General features: G+C 47.8%; 1 protein-coding gene across 3 annotated transcripts in view; it reads right to left on the bottom strand.

Annotated features, from left to right (window-relative positions):
• The window catches only part of LOC135811250 (tripartite motif-containing protein 2-like), a 252,222-nt gene that overhangs the window by 157,770 nt on the left and 71,190 nt on the right, over positions 1 to 23,262 (bottom strand). For all 3 annotated transcript variants that reach the window (XM_065324450.1, XM_065324449.1, XM_065324448.1), the window contains one exon: positions 14,666 to 14,760. In XM_065324450.1, the coding sequence (XP_065180522.1) occupies positions 14,666 to 14,760 (95 nt within the window). The remainder of the gene's footprint in view (positions 1 to 14,665; positions 14,761 to 23,262) is intronic.

Below are 23,262 nucleotides of genomic sequence, written 5' to 3' on the forward strand. Positions count from 1 at the left end.
GTTCCTAAATCACTTCACGTTGGTGCAAATATAATGGGCAAGTTACTAATTTGAAGTAAGGGTTGGTTCGAGTATTGCCGGTGCGCAGCAGAAACAGGGAATTCAAGCTTCAGTTGACTAACCGTGGTACCATTTGGGCCCATTCTGTACTACTTTGTAGTAGATTCGGTACTCGAACCGTATGCCGGACGGATCGGGAGCTGGCTCACCGCCCGGTCGGCGCCAATTTGGCTGATATGAACCAACCCTTAGGTAAAATTTTAAAAAGATATTCCACAGATGAACGTTTCTCCGTATTGCTGGTGACGGCTGAACAGGTGTGCTTGTCTAAAAATGTATCGTGACCTTAGGAATGCTGTTGGTCATATTTTCAGCATTTAGGCTCCTCCTCTTATACATCAATATTTTTTTCCTTCATCCGTTAAGGCAAACTGTCGTTGCATTTTTTGTGTTCTTGTCATGATATTGCGGTTGGCATTAGACATTAATATGTCCGTAATCCATCTCCTACAAAAGGTATCAGTGGTGTTGTCCATTGATCTTACAGGCATTTGAACCTCCGAGAGCATGGAGTCCTTTCGAAAAAATCGGTGAAGCATAACCGTTTCTGGACAGGATATCACCAGAACACAACTCCCATCCAGGCGCATGACACCAAAGTGTGAAAATGAGAAGCAGTTTGAAAGGCCGTGTGGCTTGAAGAAGTGCCCAGAAGCCGGCCAGCCACTGCTGTACCAGCACAATGGTGCAGGTCCGCACACAGCCAAAATCAACACGCGTGGATTTGTTGGGCAGGGGAAATCAAAAGCGTTCGACATTAAGGTTTTTGTTCAGCCAGCGGAAAGTCCCGATCTCAATGTCGACGAATTGGTGTTCTTCCACAGCCTGTAGACAGACGTGTATGTATGGCTTCTTCCATGTCATTCTGGAGAGTGACGGAGACCACAACTACCAGCGCCACAGCAAAGGTCGTGAAGCTCACAGTTGGAGCATAGAACTTGGCGATCTCCATGAACAAATCGTGTCTCGGCAATTTGTAAAGGCTGCGGAACAAAAGTTGGCAGCGCTGGAGGTGAAAGTCAGCAGGATGCAGACTCGATGTCATCAGGGAGTGAGCCGTCATCAGAATCAGACGAAGAGTGAGGCTGGAATACTTTTTAAAATTGAAATGAGCCGGGTGACATCTGCAAATAACTATCTCAGATATGCTGCTTTGTTTTCCACTCTGCAAAGCGTGTTTGCAGCCATAGATCGCTTTGGACCAAACTGGAAAAAATCAAAGAAGTTTTGTTGAACGGAGGAAGTACTTGTCTTATCTTGTAGTGCTCTGGCTCCTGATCACGATGGTCTTATTCGTTTTTCTCTGCGGTGACTGGAAGTGGGTGAAAACTTGAAATGAAGGTCCCCAAAATTGTCCCGAAGTACAGTGACGTCACGCCGGACTTGACCACCAGGAGTACATTCGTCGCCAAAAACGAAGTCCAGCCCATATGCTGGTGATTGTGCCAACTGTCCGATGTACGGTGCATATGTGCCTTCTGAACTCGGACACTGATGTGTACGTTGTACACAATGAGAACGTCAAAAGGGGACAAAACAAACAAAAATCGACAGCAGTATGTCGCACTGGTACTTCCTTTGCGAAGCTCCAGTTAGCTCTTTGTTTTGTTTCTGATTACGAAGGAGTAGGAGGATGTTTGTTTGCTGTTAGCGTGACACACATACATCATACTTGTAAATGACTTTGTTGTATCGAAGGTGGCGATGCAGCCCATGCGGCTCTGAAATGAAAGACGTCGGAGCTTGTCATCTCCGTCTTCACCAACTAGGGGTGTCATTGGGTAGTAGGGTACCTGTGCTACCGGTAATCAGAGCGGGTATTCAGGTTCAAGTTTGTTCCTGAGAACCCGATTGGGTAGTGGGAGTACGTTGTTTTTGCAACGGTGCATGGGAGAAGCATGGCTATGTGCTTAGTGTAAACTTTCTATGTAGCACAAGTGTACACTCACAGTAAAAACGATGTCAAAAATACCCGATAGGGTACCCGTGCTACCCGGATGGAAATACCCGATAGGGTACCCGCGCTACCCGGATGGAAATACCTGAACTCGTTACCCGACCAAACCCCTACCCGTTGCAGCCCTATCAGCAACATTGATAGATGAATCGCCTCCAAGTAGCTACATTGCGTTCCTTTGGGGCTCAGGTTGTTGGGTTTATCGCCTGCCGGAGGTGTACTGTTTTCTGCACATGCACTCATCATCGTGTTGTTCCTCACATGAAAAGTTCAAAACATCGACGTACTTTCGTGCTCACAAAATGAACCTAAGATCATCTAGGAAGAAGTCAAAAGGTGAACACTCGGCTCCTTTTTATTTTGATTTGGCTGCTGCACGTGGGTCTCTGTCTCTTTGGTACTCTCCTTCTGTACGACGTACAAATACGGCCATCTGGGTTGGATCACAGAGTTCAAAAGGCACACGTGCACCGTACATCATGGTACATCGGAACAGCTGGCTCGATCGACCAGCACATAGGCTGACTTCCACATTCGACGAATGTGGAAGGCTTGGCTTGGCTTGGCTTGACCTCCACATTCGACGAAAGTGGAGGTCAAGTCCTGCGTGACATCACTCGGTACTTCGGGACAATTTTGGGCACCTTCCTTTCAAGTTTTCACCAACTTCCAGTCATCGCAGGGAAAATGATGAAGTACAACATCGTTATCAGGAGCAAAAAGACTACAAGGCAAGGCAAAGAAACATTTTGGTGAAAACAAGCCTGATTTTCAAGATGCACTGTTGGCACACAAGTCTGGTTTTAGTGTTGCCATACATAGAAATACCTGTCTTACTCTGTGCTGCACTGACGAGTCCACAAAGGACGAAACAGTTCTGCCCGCAGATTGAGTATTTTGCTCCTGCTCTTGTTGCAGTTGAGCACTCTTGCGTGGGGTAGTGCCTTTGCTGTTTGCGTTATGCAGAGCTCACTGACTTGTCAGTTTGAGCACTCTGGCAAGGCACGTTCGGGCCTGGTTTAAATCTGGCTTTGGAAATTTTATTTTTCATTGCTACCAGGTTCGACCTCATTTCCTCTGTGCTGCGCTGACGAGTCCACAAAGGATGAAACAGTTCTGCCCGCAGATTGAGTATTTTGCTCCTGCTCTTGTAGTAGTTGAGCACTCTTGCGTGGGGTAGTGCCTTTGCTGTTTGCGTTATGCAGAGCTCACTGACTTGTCATTTTGAGCACTCTGGCAAGGCACGTTCGGGCCTGGTTTAAATCTGGCTTTGGAAAATTTATTTTTCATTGCTACCAGGGTCGGCCTCATTTCCTCTGTGCTGCACTGACGACGAGTCCACAAAGGTCGAAACAGTTCTGTCCGCAGATTGAGAAATACCTGTCTTATATAGAAGCCTGTCTCATGTAGAAGCCTGCAAAATTCCCCCCAAAAGTCAATCTAAGACCCGGCTTTTATACACCGTCACGCTGAATTATGCATCTATGAGCGACATCTACAGAACCTGCTGGTAGAGTCGGCGTGTACACGAGTCTTGTCTAGGGCACGTTTTTTCTTCTTTTTTTCAGCTCCAGTAAAGCTGTATTTTTCATTGCAAAGCCATCCTCAATTGTTGTGTTCGTTGTTCAAACCAAGTGGACATTCAATCAAGAAGGCAGCAGACATAACAGCCTGATTGGAGTTTCTCGTGGCATAGGACGGCCACACAGAGACACTTGGAGATTTTCTCAATATAAAATGCCGTATGTACGATACAGACTTCAATTTGTGTGATATCATAATTGTTCGTGATCTACCACATCGAGCAGAACGGGTTCCAAACACACGCTTACCGATGGCTAGGCTGCCGACCTGACTGGACAAATGATCCCTGGCTTCACCAGACGCCAGAAGTCGGAAACCATGTCCTTTGCCACAATGTCCATCTCCAAAATGAACTCCATCTTCGTCTAAAAAGGCTTGAAATACTCAATATTCAACCAAGATTCGTGGTCTCACGCTTTCTCATATCGAATCATTTGTTGTTGTAGCACTTGCAGGGCAGATCCTCGCCACTACTTCAACAGGGTTTGGCTCCAAAGTATGCCTGGAACAAGCCATATTGAGGTTGCAAGCCACCCCTTTCAGCAAGAAATTCGAAATTTCAATGGTGGAAGATATACTATGAAGAGAATTTCAAAAAGTATGGTTTGCGGCGCGATCGTTCAACCTACATCATTCAAACTTTGCAGGATGACCTACACGTTAGGCATGGAACCACAGGGTTTGATGTCATAGCTGACACACAGAGTCACACACATAGCACATTCGTGTGAACAGATACTAAATTAGTGGACGTCGTCATTTTCTACGCGTTGGTCTCAAATGTACTATGACGTGCTATTTCGCCTGGTGCGACTTTACGGTAATAGGGTAAAAGCTACTTGAGAAGAGCTTGTAGCTTGAAGCTTATTGTTTTCTAAAGTTTGATTACTTTTTCATCACACTATTATACACTAGCAAGATATCCCCTAAACCCTCATACCCAGACAAAAGTTTAGTAAAAATTGTCACGCTTCACGTTAGACTCGGCTTGAATCCGAGTTTTCAACATCAGCAAAAACACCACCACCCTCTAGGATCAAGGTGTATATGCAGGAACACCACCACCCTCTAGGATCAAGGTGTATATGCAGAAACACTACCACCCTCTAGGATCAAGGTGTATATGCAGGAACACCACCACCCTCTAGGATCAAGGTGTATATGCAGAAACACCACCACCCTCTAGGATCAAGGTGTATATGCAGAAACAACACCACTCTCTAGGATCAAGGTGTATATGCAGAAACACCACCACCCTCTAGGATCAAGGTGTATATGCAGAAACACCACCACCCTCTAGGATCAAGGTGTATATGCAGGAACACCACCACCCTCTAGGATCAAGGTGTATATGCAGAAACACCACCACCCTCTAGGATCAAGGTGTATATGCAGAAACACCACCACCCTCTAGGATCAAGGTGTATATGCAGGAACACCACCACCCTCTAGGATCAAGGTGTATATGCAGAAACACCACCACCCTCTAGGATCAAGGTGTATATGCAGAAACACCACCACCCTCTAGGATCAAGGTGTATATGCAGGAACACCACCACCCTCTAGGATCAAGGTGTATATGCAGGAACACCACCACCCTCTAGGATCAAGGTGTATATGCAGCTAGTAGGTGGTGGGCGGTGAGTAGATCAGACCTGACTAGACTCAGGCCCAACACAACAAGGAATTGGTTTGGAGATAGTGTGCTGCTTCGAGTAGCTTGTCTTGTAATGCGAAAATCTCATAGAGCAGGAAAGCAATTCCAGGCCACTCGCAGCAACTGGCTCGGGAGGAGCGGAAATAAACCCACATTGTGCCGAAATGCAGTTGCAAAGCAATGCCAGTGCAACTGGCAGCAACTGGCTCATGATGAGCCGCAATAAGCGATGCAAATGACCGGTTAGGAGCGATAGACTCGCACAAAGCAGCAACACTATCCCCTAACAACCCCCTGCAGCAAGCAGTTATCAAGGAGTGAGATTCTTCTATGCTAGGTCATCTCATGGATGGAATGTACCGATAATTATAACTGTCCACAGGGGCGTCACCGGACCCCTTCACAGGGGGTGCACAGTAATTTTGCGCAGGAAAACACGAAAAAGTTCGCTGATAGTGAGCTGGCCAGATGCTTTCCTTTTCGAGAAGACGACATTTTGAGAGGAAACAGCTCCAAAGACTCTTCAAGTGTGGTGACCTGACTAACTTTCTTGCGACCACACTGAATTATTTATTTCTTCTGTTTCAAACAAACACCCAGCACGCCGCCGCGCGTGTAGATTCTAGTACAAGGCCAAAAGATGCAGCGCTGCGCACACGTGCACGCGCGTAGTAATTGTTACTTATAAAAATTCACGGTTCGCGTGAGACTCGGCTGGAAGCCGGGCTTTCGCATCCGTAGGAACGCCACCACCATTCAAGGTTTAAGGCGCAGATGCAGCTTCTAAAGCGGTGGGAGGTGAGTAGATCAGCTCAAGAATCAGCTAGATTCTACTAGCACTACACTTTTCATAACCATGAGTTCGCAAAAAACACAAGGTCGAATTTTTTAGGGGGGTGCACGTGACCCCGTGCCCATCACGGGTGACGCCCCTGTGTCCATGTTAAAAATCAGATTAGGTCACTCACTGATGCAAGCCCACCTGAGAACTTGGACTTGGTCTATATTGGAATGTGCATATAGCGTTTGGATGAGGAAGGTTACGCTTTCTCTCTCTCTTCGGAGAGGCATGTATTTATCGGAAATAGACTAGGAAAATAGACTAAGACATCGAATGTAGAGCGCCACCCTGAATGTTAGAGGAATTTTGGCGAAGTCCAAACAGGACGCGCTCAGCAGAGGATTATCGTCGTACAAAATCAACATATCAGTGCTGCTCACAGGAGACGCGGCTCGTGGCCGGGTTAGATATTGAGAGCGAATGAAGAGTGACAAGCGGCGTTCTTCAACGCCATTTCGAATTGCCACCCTGAATGTTAGAGGAATTTCGGCGAAGTCCAAACAGGACGCGCTCAGCAGAGGATTATCGTCGTACAAAATCAACATATCAGTGCTGCTCACAGGAGACGAGGCTCGTGGCCGGGTTAGATATTGAGAGCGAATGAAGAGTGACAAGCGGCGTTCTTCAACGCCATTTCGAATTGCCACCCTGAATGTTAGAGGAATTTCGGCGAAGTCCAAACAGGACGCGCTCAGCAGAGGATTATCGTCGTACAAAATCAACATTTGCTGCTTACAGGAGACGAAGCTCGTGGCCGGGTTGGATGTTGGGAGAGGCGGGCATCGGCAGATCTGTTTTCCGCCGGAATGTCGACACTACGGCCTGGGTTTCGCGATATCGTCATCCTATGCTGCGAAGATTCACCGTTTCTGGCAAATTTCCGACCGAGTTGCGGTACTTACTCTTCACTCATGTCAGAATGCTGACAACAAGCCAGAGAGGGCAAACTGCTCCTTCGCCGTTATCAACGTGTACGCGCCAACAAGCTCAAAATGCTCACAGTCAGCAGACGAGCTAGACAAATTTTACTCAGCATTGTCGACTGCGTACGAGCAGGTCAGAGGCTGCACGCTGCACTACATTGCCGGAGACTTCAACGCTAAAGCTGGAGTCAGAAGACCTGGCAAGACTGCTGTGGGGAGGCATGGCAGAGGAATCCATAATGTGAATGGACAGTCACTTGTGGACTACTGTGACAGCAATGGCCTGTACCTGGCCAATACCACTTTCCAGCATGCTGCTAGGCACAAAACCACGTGGACTGGATGGCGAAGAGATGTGGCGTCTGGGAAAACAGTGCCTATATTAAACCAAATTGATTACATTGTGTGCCGTTCATCACACAAGCGAATGCTGCAAAATTGCCGGAGCTACGGAGGAATGGAGATCAGCACCGACCACAAGCTTGTTGTTGCGGATTTGGATCTAGCCAGGATTTACGGTGTTCTTTGAGCATGTCAGCCGTCAAGTGCAAGACACAGCACCGCATCCACAGGACTGGCGCTGAATGTCAGTAGACTCGTGGAGGACAAAGCAATGCAGAAACGGTACCAAGAGAGGCTGTCCTCCATCATACCTCCAGTCTGTGACGATGCCAGGCCATGTGACGAAGTCTACAATGACATCGTGACAGCTGTTAAAGAAACCGCACACAGCACTGTCGGTCAAGTAAAGAGAACCAAGACAAGAAAACAATCGAATGATCCTGAAATTGAGAAGCTGTCAAAATATCAGAAGGAGCTCTGGTTGAGCTGGATCAACACCCGGGATGGAGATAAAAGGTCAAGGCTTAAGCAAGATCGCAATGGGGTTCAACATGACATTAGACAGAGATGCAAGAAGGACGCGGAAAGGAGACTGGACGCAATGGTTGAGGAAGTTGAGAAACTGAAGGACGGAGCAAACATGTTCAAGGCAGCTGCTCTAATGACGAGGAAACGTGCCCAGCAACTGGTGGTGGAGGATGACAAAGGTTGACTTGTAGGTAACACTACTGAGTCCCTTGACATCATCAGATCCCACTTCAATACACAGTTTAACCGGCCTGATGCTTCACCGGTCCTCCCGTTTCACGGAGATCCCCGACCTCTTCAAACCCCAATTACAGCTCATGAAATGTATTCGTGCATCAAGAAACTCAACAACAACAGAGCCTGTGGACCCGATGGGGTTAATGCAGAATGTTTGAAGTACGGAGGGAAGACGCTGGCCCAAGGGCTGGCTCAATGCCTGAATTGCATGTTTGAGACGCATCATCCAATTGAACTCGGACAAGGCACGTTAATACCCCTGCCGAAGCCTAACAAAAAGAAGGGACCTCCCGGAAATCTTAGGCCTATTGTGCTGCTGAATTCAACCAGAAAGGCCCTTTCTCTCCTTACACTGCGATGCATCCAGCCAGCAGTGGACAGCTATCTGAGTGCATCCCATAGTGGCTTCCGTTGTAGCAGATCCACGGCTGATGCAGTCTGGACGCATTGCTGGCTAGCCGCTATCGCCCAGAAGTACCATGCCACCATCGAGATACACGGAATAGATATGAGCAAGCCATTCGACACAATATCGAAAGAGAAGCTGCTCACGGTGGTCAATGGCATCGTGAAGGAGGATGAAGTCCGACTTATCCGAGTGCTTCTTTCCAATACAAGACTATCTGTGCTCGCGTGTAAGCAGCAGTCATCGGAGTTTGAGACCACGATCGGCACCCCACAGGGCGACTGCCTATCTCCAGTTCTATTTGTCATTTACTTGGAATCAGCGCTACGTGATCTCAGGGCCACGTTACCTTCCAGGCCGCCAGCTGATGATCTCTTGCCTAGGAAAGTTATCTATGCAGATGATACGGATTTTCTGAGCAGCTCACGGACATGGTTGGACAGTATCAGCCCGAGCATAACTGAGGTCCTCAGAGAATGGCATCTTAAAGTGAACGAAGAGATAACTGAGCAAACAACGCTACGCAGAGAAGGGGATCGTCTAGCGGAAAGACACGTAAGCTTGGGTCACTTCTGGGTGATGAGCAAGACGTGATCAGAAGTAAGCAGCTCGCAACAGCAGCTTTCATGTCACTCTTTGTTGTATGGTCTCGACGAGACTTTATTAGTGAGAAGCTGCGCCTGAGGCTCTATCAGGCGTTTTTCATACCAGTACTGACCTACAACGGCGGAACATGGGGCTTGACGGTGGCTTTGGAGCAGAGTCTCGATTCCTTCCACCGTCAGCAATTGCGGTCACTCCTTGGCATTAGTTCGCCTCAGAAGATGACGAATGTCTATTTGTACACCAGGTGCAAAGCTGAGCCAATCACCAACATTCTCAAGCATCTGCGGTGGCAACTCTTTGGTCACATTCTCCGCTTGCCAGAGGACACCCCAGCATCATTGGGAATGGAGGCGTATTTCACGCACGATGAGAAGACCTGGCGAGGACGCCCACGTGTCACAATTGTCACGAAGCTGTTGGGAGACCTGGCGGGAACGGATAATGGAAGGCTTGTGTCGCTTGGTGACTTGCAGCGCCTCCGGATCCTGGCAAGGGACCGTGCAGGGTGGAGAGGACTCTGTGCCGTCGTATGTTCCTCTTGACTGGATTACACAGAACTAATATATATGATGTCATTTGATTTATGTTTTTGGCAGATTATTCTATTTCCGGCATATGCCAATATGTGGGTTGCCATTGTGCGGCTGACATTGCCGCGGAAATGCATACAATAATAATAATATAGCGTAAGCATACATCTCTCTGCCACCTGGCGGCAGGACAAATCAGTGCATCATGTAATCCTGCCATGGCGGCGGTAGTAGCGACATAAATTCGAAATGAGTATCCCGAGTACAGTTCGGTGTTTGGCACCGCAGCACTTTCAAGCAGCAAAAACACAGAACTGGTGAAAATAGCTCTGGATAGCGGCATACGCTTGGCAAGTGGACAGTACTGATGAAGAACACCTCTGGATAGCGACATACCCTTGTCAAGTGGACAGTACGGGTGAAAAACACCTCTGGATAGCGGCATACCCTTGCGAAATGGAAAGTACTGATGAAGAACACCTCTGGATAGCGGCATACCCTTGCCAAGTGGACAGTACTGGTGAAATTACCTCTGAATAGCGGAATACCATTGGTAAGTACATGTAGAGGAGCAGATGCATTCTGACTACCAATCATTGCCAGGTTGTGTAGTGTACAGAGGGAAGTAAGGGCAACCAGTCGGACCAATGACAATTTGGACTAGCTTCAAGACGGGTCTGTCATTGATCTCTTCAGCAGCATGATTATGCTGCCTGATTCAAATCTGATGCAGTCTGTCGGCAGGCTCTCGATCAATTCGAAGCATCTTAGCAACCGACGAATGCCGAAAGTGCAGCAAACTCAAGGAGGACGCAGTCAAGCTCAGCCAAATTTGCGACGGGCTGGCGGGCATAAACTAACTTCCTTAGAATAGCCATGGTTATTGGCAATATATGCTTCACTGCCTCTATCACATGGCATTGCTAGGACAACCATCAACACTGTCTTGAAAAGCGAGGTCTTGGCCAGAAGATCCTCTAGACCCTGTTCAATGTGTGCATTTCTTACATCTTCCAAGTAAATATATATCACACAAGGACGGACACAGCGAGCAATAAAGTGCAAGGTAGCAAATGACAGGATCAGAAGATGAGTAAGGTTGCAGATTGCAAAGGGATCAAAACCAACAAAACAACGTTCACCGGCAGAGTGTGGTGCATCTGATATCAGCAGCAATTGCACAGGCAGTTTACTTGGTGACTTCGATCACAGGAACACAGGAAGATGACCATGGTCCGGGTTTAGCTGGGCTACTGGAGCATGACAACGAAATTCCTGCATACGAAAAGGAGAAAGCCAATCGGCAGTGACATTCTGGGAGCTAGCAGTGTGCATCTGATTGACACTGATATTGATGACATTGCGGAGTTTGAAGCTTGAAGATGTTTCAGCAAAATCTGATGCTACCCCTTGCAGTGCAGGCTGCTACTAGGGGCAAATAACTCATTCCACTCAATAGACTGCAGCATGGGGGTGCTGTTCCATGAACCTTGAGTCAACTTCCCGCTGTAAGCACCTCATTAATGGGTGCCATTTGCATCTGTGTGTAGTCTGGAGGTCCAGTGATAAGGTGCTATTAGGAGGAATGACATGGGCAACAAACTAGAGCTTATCCGATAGGGATTCAACTTGGCGTTGGATATTTTCTGGCTGTTGATTGTGCTGGCCAACACCAACATGGATATCCTAGCCTAGAGCCGCACACAGTCCAGGATGATACCGAGTTAAGTCAATGATCTCACAGAACCTTCCACCTTTGCGAGTGACACGAATAGATAGAGGAAAGACCGCAGCAGGATTACTAATTAACGCTGTGCAACAGTTTGGCCAGTATAAAAGTTTAGAAAATCGTCATAGGAGTTGCAAAGCTTGGCATTAGAGAAATGGGTACTGACAATCCACTCTATGGCTGAGGAAACTGAATCAAAGAGATTGGCAGAGTTCAAGCAAAGTCCAAATGCTAGAGCACGTTCGTACTATTGACTGCCTTGCCAGAATATGACAAATAGCGGGTGGTCTTCAGCACATGAATTGGGATATGCCGGAACACACTTTTGATCCCTTGCTTCACAAGATACACTGGCTGAGGTGGGGCCATACTAGTAGTATCTGATTTTAACACGTTAACATGTACTGAGCAGAGTGTGGGAAAGGAAGATTATGAACGCATGTAACAGGTATTTGCAGTTCACGTTGGGATCTCGTGCTCCCATCAAACTACTGGGCTGGATGCTGATATTTTGCCGGAATACTTGCTACTTGGAGGATCCTTGTCACAGCGGTTGCAAATGTAGATGATCTGGCAAATTGATCATATGCAATTGCCGAGATTTAGGGTGAGGTAGATGACGGCGCCTGCATTGTTGCGGGTGAGCAGTGAAGTTGGTGCTGTTTGGGCTTGGTGTGCTAATTCGAGATGAAAGAAAGGACACAGTCATGTTGTGTTCATACACCAGGTGAACAAGGTTTCATGACATACATTCAGGCCTAGCTTCGCCTGGGATACAGAGTGGCCAAGTATTTACGTCAATGGTATCAGATTGCTTGCCTGGCTGGGAAGCGACAAGCCTTTAAAATTGTGGATTTTACAAAGCCTCTGCGAAATACTGCCTGTTGATCTGCAAAAATCCATGCACTGGGATAACAGCCTTCCGGCAGTGTAATAAGAGTGCATTACTAATCACAACATTCATATGGAGATACCCTGCTGTTGACCAAGTTGTGATAGCATGCAGACGTCTACGAGCCAGGCGAATGGTGCCCACCACCGCTTCAACTGATATTGCATCCCCGGTAGAACTAAATTTGAGCAAAAAAGACTTATGGTTATCAACTGCCTCCAAGGTCTAAAGCAACAGTAGGTCAGAGAAGTTCCAGCAGATATGAACCCGCAGCCATATTCCAAAGCACCTATCTTGATCACCCAGCCAGCAGGGTGTTGATTATGCAGCACTCTTGCCAGTGTCGGCTAACACAGCTGGTGACGCTAGTACTGTCCATGGTTGCGGCAAGACAGAGGTTCCAACCTTGTCCGTGATGGCAGAATGAACTTCATCCCAAATTACTTCTCGAATCCCGGCTGGACCCAAAGTAGATAAGTGGCTGACTAGCAATTCGCACACGTCCATGGCGAGAGGGGCAGAGTCATCTGAATGCTTTGTACTCCATGTCATCCAGCGATATCTGAACCAAAGTGCACAGGTGTCACTGAAGTCTGAATTTGAAGCGCAAATATATTTCAGAAAATCCGATGCTGATAAAAGCAAGAAGTGCACAGTAGACGACGGCATTGTTTCAGGCATCAACAAGCGTCAATGAAGTCTGATTTTGAAGCGTGGAGATGAGAGAATGAAAATCTGATGGTAGCACAAGCTAAAAGTCGCCAAAATTATGACTTTGCAGTGTAGCCAACATCAAGAAATAAAGAGAAAGCAAGCATTCACGCACATGCACGGACGACACCATGTTGGTTGGCGTTACCATGGAAGATACATGTGACGTCAGGCTAGGTGTGCACAAAGCTCTGCGTTGGCAATGCAATTGCAGTACCACATAGCACTTAACCCTTTCCATGCTGGGCCCCTTTTCTCCAATCGGCCGGCTGTCCAGCGCACTGACTCGCTTTGCGTAGTTTGCGCACAGCTCTGGACGAAATTTTTCTCCATTTACTCCACCTTGATGGAATTTCATCATCCTGGGCTCGTTGGAAAGATCAGGACCAAGCGAATCCATCATGGTAGATCTCAGCGACATAGACACACCAGGGCCACTTCCGCCTCCTCTCCAAACTACGCCACCGTGCCTCGGAACGGTACAACAACTCAATTTCATGTTCTTGTTCGGCATCTTGCCCAAATTCACCCGATTTTCACGATTCGAACTGCGCTGGAAAGCTGAAGTCCAAGCGCTTCATTTGATGTCCATCATGCATGCGTTGTGCCAAAGGGAAATCCCCTAGCCTGCTCCAAAAAACTGCGAAGTCATGAACAAAAAAATCGAGTTCCCTCCGGGCCGTGATCTCGTTGTTCATCCTGTCGCCAAACAGTGATTCTTTATCCGATGGCGCTGAACTTTATATGACCTCAAGACATTTACAACGGTGTATTCATTGTCGCGATGTGTTTATGTTTCACGGAGTTACGATAGTTTGTACACTGGACGATGCACTGCGATATAATGTGCGTTCGCCCCGGGCAGTGATTTCGGTGTTCATCCTGTCGCCGCTCAGCGATTCTTTATCCTATCGCGGTGAAATTTGTATCTTCGGAAAGATGACCTCAAGACCTTTGCTACAGTGTATTGATTGTCGCGACGTGTTTATGTATCACGGATTTACCATAGTTTGTACACTGGTCTATGCACTGCGATATGATGCGTGAATTATTTTCCGCATATATGCGCTCATGGCCAAGCACGTCATAGTCTCAGAGCGCATATATGCGCTCCTGGCTCGAAAAGGGTTAAGTAGCGGTGCGTGACAAAAGCAAACATGCCAGTATGCATTTTAACACACACTAACTACCCTAATTGCCAGAGTATAAAGCGCACCTGAGCATAATACACAGACCTTATTTTGCCAAAGTTTAACTTAAGGCAACTCAAGGTATATCGGGAGTATAATACGCAGCCCTGGTTAGAGAACATTTTGGATTACAAAGACAGTACTATAGTGTGATCAGAGCCAACATTTTCATAAAAACTACATCTGTAAATGCAAGTGTAACATATGGTGTTTCATACACATCTTGCATTTGCAGTGTAGCTGGCAAAACACACCAGAAATGTATGAATATGTTTTGTGTAGAGTCATTGACTCAGACGTTGCAAATTTGGCTACAGTGAGATCCATAGTCATTAGATTATTTCCAAAGTGCACATATTCTCATATTCGGAGCACAGTGCTCACCGTAGTGACTTGCGGCTGAAATAGCGTATCTAAAGTTTGAACTACACTCTGGCAAACACGGTACAATACAAGTGTGACAAAAACTCACCCTGCGAGGGCCATTCACGGTAGCTGATACAGCAGTAACTAATGACCGCACATCGCCGATTTTTCCCTCCAAGTCACTGCGCATGTCAGATTGAACTGCAAAGTTGTCAACAAAAACACACAAACAAATAACAAGTAAACGGTTTCCTCTGAGACAAAAATGACAAAAATGCGATAATACTCATTAAAAGTACACGTGACTTCAGGCTCATTACAAACATCTTGAAAGTTTTTGGTTTCAAAAGTATACCTTTAAGCCTTCTCGTCAGGTGAAATACAGGCAAGAGACAAGGAACAGGAACAATGGATTAAGTACAGTAAGGAGGTGGTAAAACAGCGCAAAGAAGTAGATAGCTAAAGTTTGGAGTATTATTACAAAAAGAATGAAGTTGAAGACACCACTGCAGCTATCTTATTGTTGATAAATATGGTGGTAAAGACACACCCGGCAATATGGCGGTAAACACACGCCACACGGGTGTGTCTTTACCACCATATTTATCAACCATAAGTTCAGCTGCAGTTGTGTCTTCAACTTCATTCTCCCGAGTCAAGCTCCGTATGAAGACATCCAAGAAGAAGATTGCCTGATGAGTCCAGCGGGGACGAAACGTACGTCGCAATCAAGCTATGTCGTTGCTGTGTCATCTTCTATTTGCCATGCGCTACTTGATGTACAAGCCTGCTATGCCGGATACCTCCAACCATGCATCGACCAGGCGCCAGGCGCGAACTGATGGTGCTGGTCGTGAGAAGGAGAGCTCTGTGCTAGAACGTTGCAGCCTAGAGAGTGTGTGTGGGCAGGCGTGTGTTTACCGCCATATTGCCGGGTGTGTCTTTACCACCATATTTATCAACTATTATTACAAATACCAAACAAGGCCTTTCTTATATCCATACTATCCCTACACACACAATATAGCTATTCTTATATCCATACTATCTCTACACACACAATATAGCTATTCTTATATCCATACTATCCCTACACACACAATATAGCTATTCTTATATCTATACTATCTCTACACACACAATATAGCTATTCTTATATCCATACTATCCCTACACACACAATATAGCTATTCTTATATCCATACTATCCCTACACACAATATAGCTATTCTTATATCCATACTATCCCTACACACACAATATAGCTATTCTTATATCCATACTATCCCTACACACACAATATAGCTATTCTCATATCCATATTATCAAGAGTCCATAACCCAAGAGTATGCAACTGTGATTATGGGTGCATGCGTGGCGCGCTGCCTTCATTAGGTAACTTGCCTTCATCACGCTCTGAAAGCATGCATTCAAACTCTCAATTTCTCGCACGAGCCCATCCGTTTTTGCTCGATTCGTTCCATTACCCGCACAATCTCTGAATTCTGGCGCGTGAACTCCAGTTCTGTACGAAAGTTCATTTAAAACTAGAGGGAAAGTGCGGTGTTTGATTTTCCGCAGTGCGCGGACTGCAGCTGAATGATGTAATGAAGGCAGCGCGCCGCGCGGTTGGCCCATAGAAAAGAGATCACAGTTGCATACTCTTGGGTTATGGACTCTTGATATTATCTCTACACACACAATATAGCTATTCTTATATCCATACTATCTCTAAACACACAATATAGATACTGCGTAACAGCAAGGTACAATTGTGCTCAATGAAATCTAACCCAAGTGCAACACCATCTCCCTGCACCAGTTCTGGTATTTGTGCATGTGCAAGCCGAGGTGCATTCCTACCCTTTCTAAGACGTCAAAGTATGCAAGTTGAGGGCGCCAAAGATCAACTTTTTTCGGATTTCACCGATTCTTACAGAAAAGCTGTTAACTACACATGCATACATGCACGCAACCATACATACACAAAAACACCATACATACTGGAACACATCCCCCCCCCCCCCCCCCGCCTAATGGGACAAGAAAGGTTGGTTACTGTTCTTTCACCAGGCTGTCGCAAATCACAGTGATAATTCAATATGACAGTGTACATGCCTGACAAGGTAGTCAGTAGAGGTAGACTGGTCACTAGTCACACTGGTCAGTAGGGATAGACTGGTCACTAGTCACACTGGTCAGTAGGGATAGACTGGTCACTAGTCACACTGGTCAGTAGGGATAGACTGGTCACTAGTCACACTGGTCAGTAGGGATAGACTGGTCACTAGTCACACTGGTCAGTAGGGATAGACTGGTCACTAGTCACACTGGTCAGTAGGGGTAGACTGGTCACTAGTCACACTGGTCAGTAGGGATAGACTGGTCACTAGTCACACTGGTCAGTAGGGATAGACTGGTCACTAGTCACACTGGTCAGTAGGGATAGACTGGTCACTAGCCACACTGGTCAGTAGGGGTAGACTGGTCACTAGCCACACTGGTCAGTAGGGGTAGACTGGTCACTAGTCACACTGGTCAGTAGGGGTAGACTGGTCACTAGTCACACTGGTCAGTAGGGGTAGACTGGTCACTGGTCACACTGGTCAGTAGGGATAGACTGGTCACTAGTCACACTGGTCAGTAGGGGTGGACTGGTCACTAGCCACACTGGTCAGTAGAGGTAGACTGGTCACTAGTCACACTGGTCAGTAGGGGTAGACTGGTCACTAGTCACACTGGTCAGTAGGGATAGACTGGTCACTAGCCACACTGGTCAGTAGGGATAGACTGGTCACTAGTCACACTGGTCAGTAGGGATAGACTGGTCACTAGTCACACTGGTCAGTAGGGATAGACTGGTCACTAGTCACACTGGTCAGTAGGGATAGACTGGTCACTAGTCACACTGGTCAGTAGGGGTAGACTGGTCACTAGTCACACTGGTCAGTAGGGATAGACTGGTCACTAGTCACACTGGTCAGTAGGGATAGACTGGTCACTAGTCACACTGGTCAGTAGGGATAGACTGGTCACTAGCCACACTGGTCAGTAGGGGTAGACTGGTCACTAGCCACACTGGTCAGTAGGGGTAGACTGGTCACTAGTCACACTGGTCAGTAGGGGTAGACTGGTCACTAGTCACACTGGTCAGTAGGGGTAGACTGGTCACTGGTCACACTGGTCAGTAGGGATAGACTGGTCACTAGTCACACTGGTCAGTAGGGGTGGACTGGTCACTAGCCACACTGGTCAGTAGAGGTAGACTGGTCACTAGTCACACTGGTCAGTAGGGATAGACTGGTCACTAGTCACACTGGTCAGTAGGGATAGACTGGTCACTAGTCACACTGGTCAGTAGGGATAGACTGGTCACTAGTCACACTGGTCAGTAGGGATAGACTGGTCACTAGTCACACTGGTCAGTAGGGATAGACTGGTCACTAGTCACACTGGTCAGTAGGGATAGACTGGTCACTAGTCACACTGGTCAGTAGGGATAGACTGGTCACTAGTCACACTGGTCAGTAGGGGTAGACTGGTCACTAGTCACACTGGTCAGTAGGGATAGACTGGTCACTAGTCACACTGGTCAGTAGGGATAGACTGGTCACTAGTCACACTGGTCAGTAGGGATAGACTGGTCACTAGCCACACTGGTCAGTAGGGGTAGACTGGTCACTAGCCACACTGGTCAGTAGGGGTAGACTGGTCACTAGTCACACTGGTCAGTAGGGGTAGACTGGTCACTAGTCACACTGGTCAGTAGGGGTAGACTGGTCACTGGTCACACTGGTCAGTAGGGATAGACTGGTCACTAGTCACACTGGTCAGTAGGGGTGGACTGGTCACTAGCCACACTGGTCAGTAGAGGTAGACTGGTCACTAGTCACACTGGTCAGTAGGGGTAGACTGGTCACTAGTCACACTGGTCAGTAGGGATAGACTGGTCACTAGCCACACTGGTCGGTAGGGGTGGACTGGTCACTAGTCACACTGGTCAGTAGGGATAGACTGGTCACTAGTCACACTGGTCAGTAGGGGTAGACTGGTCACTAGCCACACTGGTCAGTAGGGGTAGACTGGTCACTAGTCACACTGGTCAGTAGGGATAGACTGGTCACTAGTCACACTGGTCAGTAGGGGTAGACTGGTCACTAGTCACACTGGTCAGTAGGGGTGGACTGGTCACTAGTCACACTGGTCAGTAGGGATAGACTGGTCACTAGTCACACTGGTCAGTAGGGGTAGACTGGTCACTAGCCACACTGATCAGTAGGGGTAGACTGGTCACTAGTCACACTGGTCAGTAGGGGTAGACTGGTCACTAGTCACACTGGTCACTAGGGTAGACTGGTCACTAGTCACACTGGTCAGTAGGGATAGACTGGTCACTAGTCACACTGGTCAGTAGGGGTAGACTGGTCACTGGTCACACTGGTCAGTAGGGATAGACTGGTCACTAGTCACACTGGTCAGTAGGGATAGACTGGTCACTAGTCACACTGGTCAGTAGGGGCAGACTGGTCACTGGTCACACTGGTCAGTAGGGATAGACTGGTCACTAGTCACACGGGTCAGTAGGGATAGACTGGTCACTAGTCACACTGGTCAGTAGGGGAAGACTGGTCACTAGTCACACTGGTCAGTAGGGGTAGACTGGTCACTAGTCACACTGGTCAGTAGGGATAGACTGTTCACTAGTCACACTGGTCAGTAGGGATAGACTGGTCACTAGTCACACTGGTCAGTAGGGGTAGACTGGTCACTAGTCACACTGGTCAGTAGGGGTAGACTGGTCACTAGTCACATTGGTCAGTAGGGATAGACTGCTCACTAGTCACACTGGTCAGTAGGGGTAGACTGGTCACTAGTCACACTGGTCAGTAGGGTGGACTGGTCACTAGTCACACTGGTCAGTAGGGGTAGACTGGTCACTAGTCTTACTGGTCAGTAGGGATAGACTGGTCACTAGTCACACTGGTCAGTAGGGATAGACTGGTCACTAGTCACACTGGTCAGTAGGGGTAGACTGGTCACTAGCCACACTGATCAGTAGGGGTAGACTGGTCACTAGTCACACTGGTCAGTAGGGGTAGACTGGTCACTAGTCACACTGGTCACTAGGGTAGACTGGTCACTAGTCACACTGGTCAGTAGGGATAGACTGGTCACTAGTCACACTGGTCAGTAGGGGTAGACTGGTCACTGGTCACACTGGTCAGTAGGGATAGACTGGTCACTAGTCACACTGGTCAGTAGGGATAGACTGGTCACTAGTCACACTGGTCAGTAGGGGTAGACTGGTCACTGGTCACACTGGTCAGTAGGGATAGACTGGTCACTAGTCACACTGGTCAGTAGGGATAGACTGGTCACTAGTCACACTGGTCAGTAGGGGAAGACTGGTCACTAGTCACACTGGTCAGTAGGGGTAGACTGGTCACTAGTCACACTGGTCAGTAGGGATAGACTGGTCACTAGTCACACTGGTCAGTAGGGATAGACTGGTCACTAGTCACACTGGTCAGTAGGGGTAGACTGGTCACTAGTCACACTGGTCAGTAGGGATAGACTGGTCACTAGTCACACTGGTCAGTAGGGATAGACTGGTCACTAGTCACACTGGTCAGTAGAGATAGACTGTTCACTAGTCACACTGGTCAGTAGGATTAGACTGGTCACAAGTCACACTGGTCAGTAGGGGTAGACTGGTCACTAGCAGGGGCGTACGCCGCTCGCCTCCAGGAGTGGTTCCCATGCCAACTGATGAACCACCATTACACACAATTGAAGTGCTGTTTTTCGTACCCCACAGAGTTTCTGCATATTCTCCTCAGACTGGGTGAAATTGCCATCCACAAGCTGCTGGACGATGTCATTGCTACGCATTTATGATTTTAAAAGACTGAACTTTTCCCCGTTTTATGAATGTTTTGTTCAGCATGACGATTGCATGCAGTCTTGAAAGCTGCCTAAGTTTCGAATCATCTGGAGCAAACATCACACAGGGCAAGCAGAAGCCACCATTGCATGCCTGTCAAAAGACTATCCAGGGTAACTCCTCCAACAAGGATAGTTGAAAGTGGCGCTGTTTGCCATCCATCTGGATACGCACAGGAAATGAAATCCTTCGCCTGCGGTGGCGCACAATGATTGTCGATGACGGAAATCTTTTCCGTGTCCAGCAAATTTCGGGGGACTGGATTCCACTGTGGACGTCGACTTTCAGAATATCCCTTCCAACACACTCCCATGTCATTGAAGTAAGTTTTGGATGATCCAGCAGCTTCCAACAACGGTCGCTCTACAGCTTCGCCGACGATTTCTTCCTCAGCGCTGCTCGTTGCATGCATACTTCACTTGCACGTCAGGTGCGTCTGCATTCTCATCTATCGCTTGACCTTCGCCACTAGCACTGGCTACACACTTTGCCTGCAGGAGTGCAGCTCAAAATAGCTCTGAATAGAGCGCTGGCTCTGGATGTCGACGCTTCATTTTTCTTTTCCACAAAGCGAAAGCATCGTCAAAACACGACCAACTTTGTCAAAACAAACTCCAAAAGAAAATTTGACTCTGAGATCGAGGAATCCGGCGATGTAACTGGACTAGAGACTTTGTTGAACCCAAGATGGGTTCAGGCATGGCCCAGTTCAGTAGATCTACGCTGTGTCCCACTCCCAGCACCACTTTCACACCTGGGCTAGTCACCGTCCTCGGACCGGCAGGCGGACTCCAGACTAGACATGCACTTGCACTGTGAGTCTGTGAGCGCATTACTAGCGCTGGGACTGGATCAAAAAATTCTCTGTACCCATATCGAATTTGTTTTACTGGTTCCCGGGCATCCCGGGAACCGCCCTATGTACGCCCACCACTAGTCACACTTTTTTTTTTTTTTTTTTTTTTGATCCCACCTTCCAACCCGGCAAATATTTTGATTTTGATAAAAACGATTCAAAGCCTCTCAATTATTTAGTACTACTTGATGTATATATAAGAATAATAACATTAGTTACACTTTCACACCAAACTAGCTCGGCGCAGCACCAATCACTGCAGGGGAACCCGACCCTCCACCATCGCCAACTCACGAAGCATGTGAACTGCACGATGACGGGCCGACCGAGCACCCCTGACACACAACACAGCGGAACGTAGCAGCGCGAAAGACACCCGACAACGATAATAACTCATCAACGTCACTAGTCTTACTGGTCAGTAGGGGTAGACTGGTCACTAGTCACAGTGGTCAGTAGGGGTAGACTGGTCACTAGTCACACTGGTCAGTAGGGGTAGACTGGTCACTAGTCACACTGGTCAGTAGGGATAGACTGGTCACTAGTAACAATGGTCAGTAGGGGTAGACTGGTCACTAGTCACACTGGTCAGTAGGATTAGACTGGTCACAAGTCACACTGGTCAGTAGGGGTAGACTGGTCACTAGTCACACTGGTCAGTAGGGGTAGACTGGTCACTAGTCACACTGGTCAGTAGGGATAGACTGGTCACTAGTCACACTGGTCAGTAGGGATAGACTGGTGACTAGTCACACTGGTCAGTAGGGGTAGACTGGTCACTAGTCACACTGATCAGTAGGGATAGACTGGTCACTAGTCACACTGGTCAGTAGGGATAGACTGGTGACTAGTCACACTGGTCAGTAGGGGTAGACTGGTCACTAGCCACACTGTTCAGTAGAGGTAGACTGGTCACTAGTCACACTGATCAGTAGGGATAGACTGGTCACTAGTCACACTGGTCAGTAGGGGTAGACTGGTCACTAGTCACACTGGTCAGTAGGGATAGACTGGTCACTAGTCACACTGGTCAGTAGGGGTAGACTGGTCACTAGTCACACTGGTCAGTAGGGATAGACTGGTGACTAGTCACACTGGTCAGTAGGGGTAGACTGGTCACTAGTCACACTGATCAGTAGGGATAGACTGGTCACTAGTCACACTGGTCAGTAGGGATAGACTGGTCACTAGTCACACTGGTCAGTAGGGGTAGACTGGTCACTAGCCACACTGTTCAGTAGAGGTAGACTGGTCACTAGTCACACTGGTCAGTAGGGATAGACTGGTCACTAGTCACACTGGTCAGTAGGGGTAGACTGGTCACTAGTCACACTGGTCAGTAGGGATAGACTGGTGACTAGTCACACTGGTCAGTAGGGGTAGACTGGTCACTAGTCACACTGGTCAGTAGGGATAGACTGGTCACTAGTCACACTGGTCAGTAGGGGTAGACTGGTCACTAGTCACACTGGTCAGTAGGGATAGACTGGTGACTAGTCACACTGGTCAGTAGGGGTAGACTGGTCACTAGTCACACTGATCAGTAGGGATAGACTGGTCACTAGTAACAATGGTCAGTAGGGGTAGACTGGTCACTAGTCACACTGGTCAGTAGGATTAGACTGGTCACAAGTCACACTGGTCAGTAGGGGTAGACTGGTCACTAGTCACACTGGTCAGTAGGGGTAGACTGGTCACTAGTCACACTGGTCAGTAGGGATAGACTGGTCACTAGTCACACTGGTCAGTAGGGATAGACTGGTGACTAGTCACACTGGTCAGTAGGGGTAGACTGGTCACTAGTCACACTGATCAGTAGGGATAGACTGGTCACTAGTCACACTGGTCAGTAGGGATAGACTGGTGACTAGTCACACTGGTCAGTAGGGGTAGACTGGTCACT

The sequence above is a fragment of the Sycon ciliatum genome, chromosome 3 (genome assembly GCF_964019385.1).
Source record: "Sycon ciliatum chromosome 3, ocSycCili1.1, whole genome shotgun sequence".
Lineage (NCBI taxonomy): Eukaryota > Metazoa > Porifera > Calcarea > Leucosolenida > Sycettidae > Sycon > Sycon ciliatum.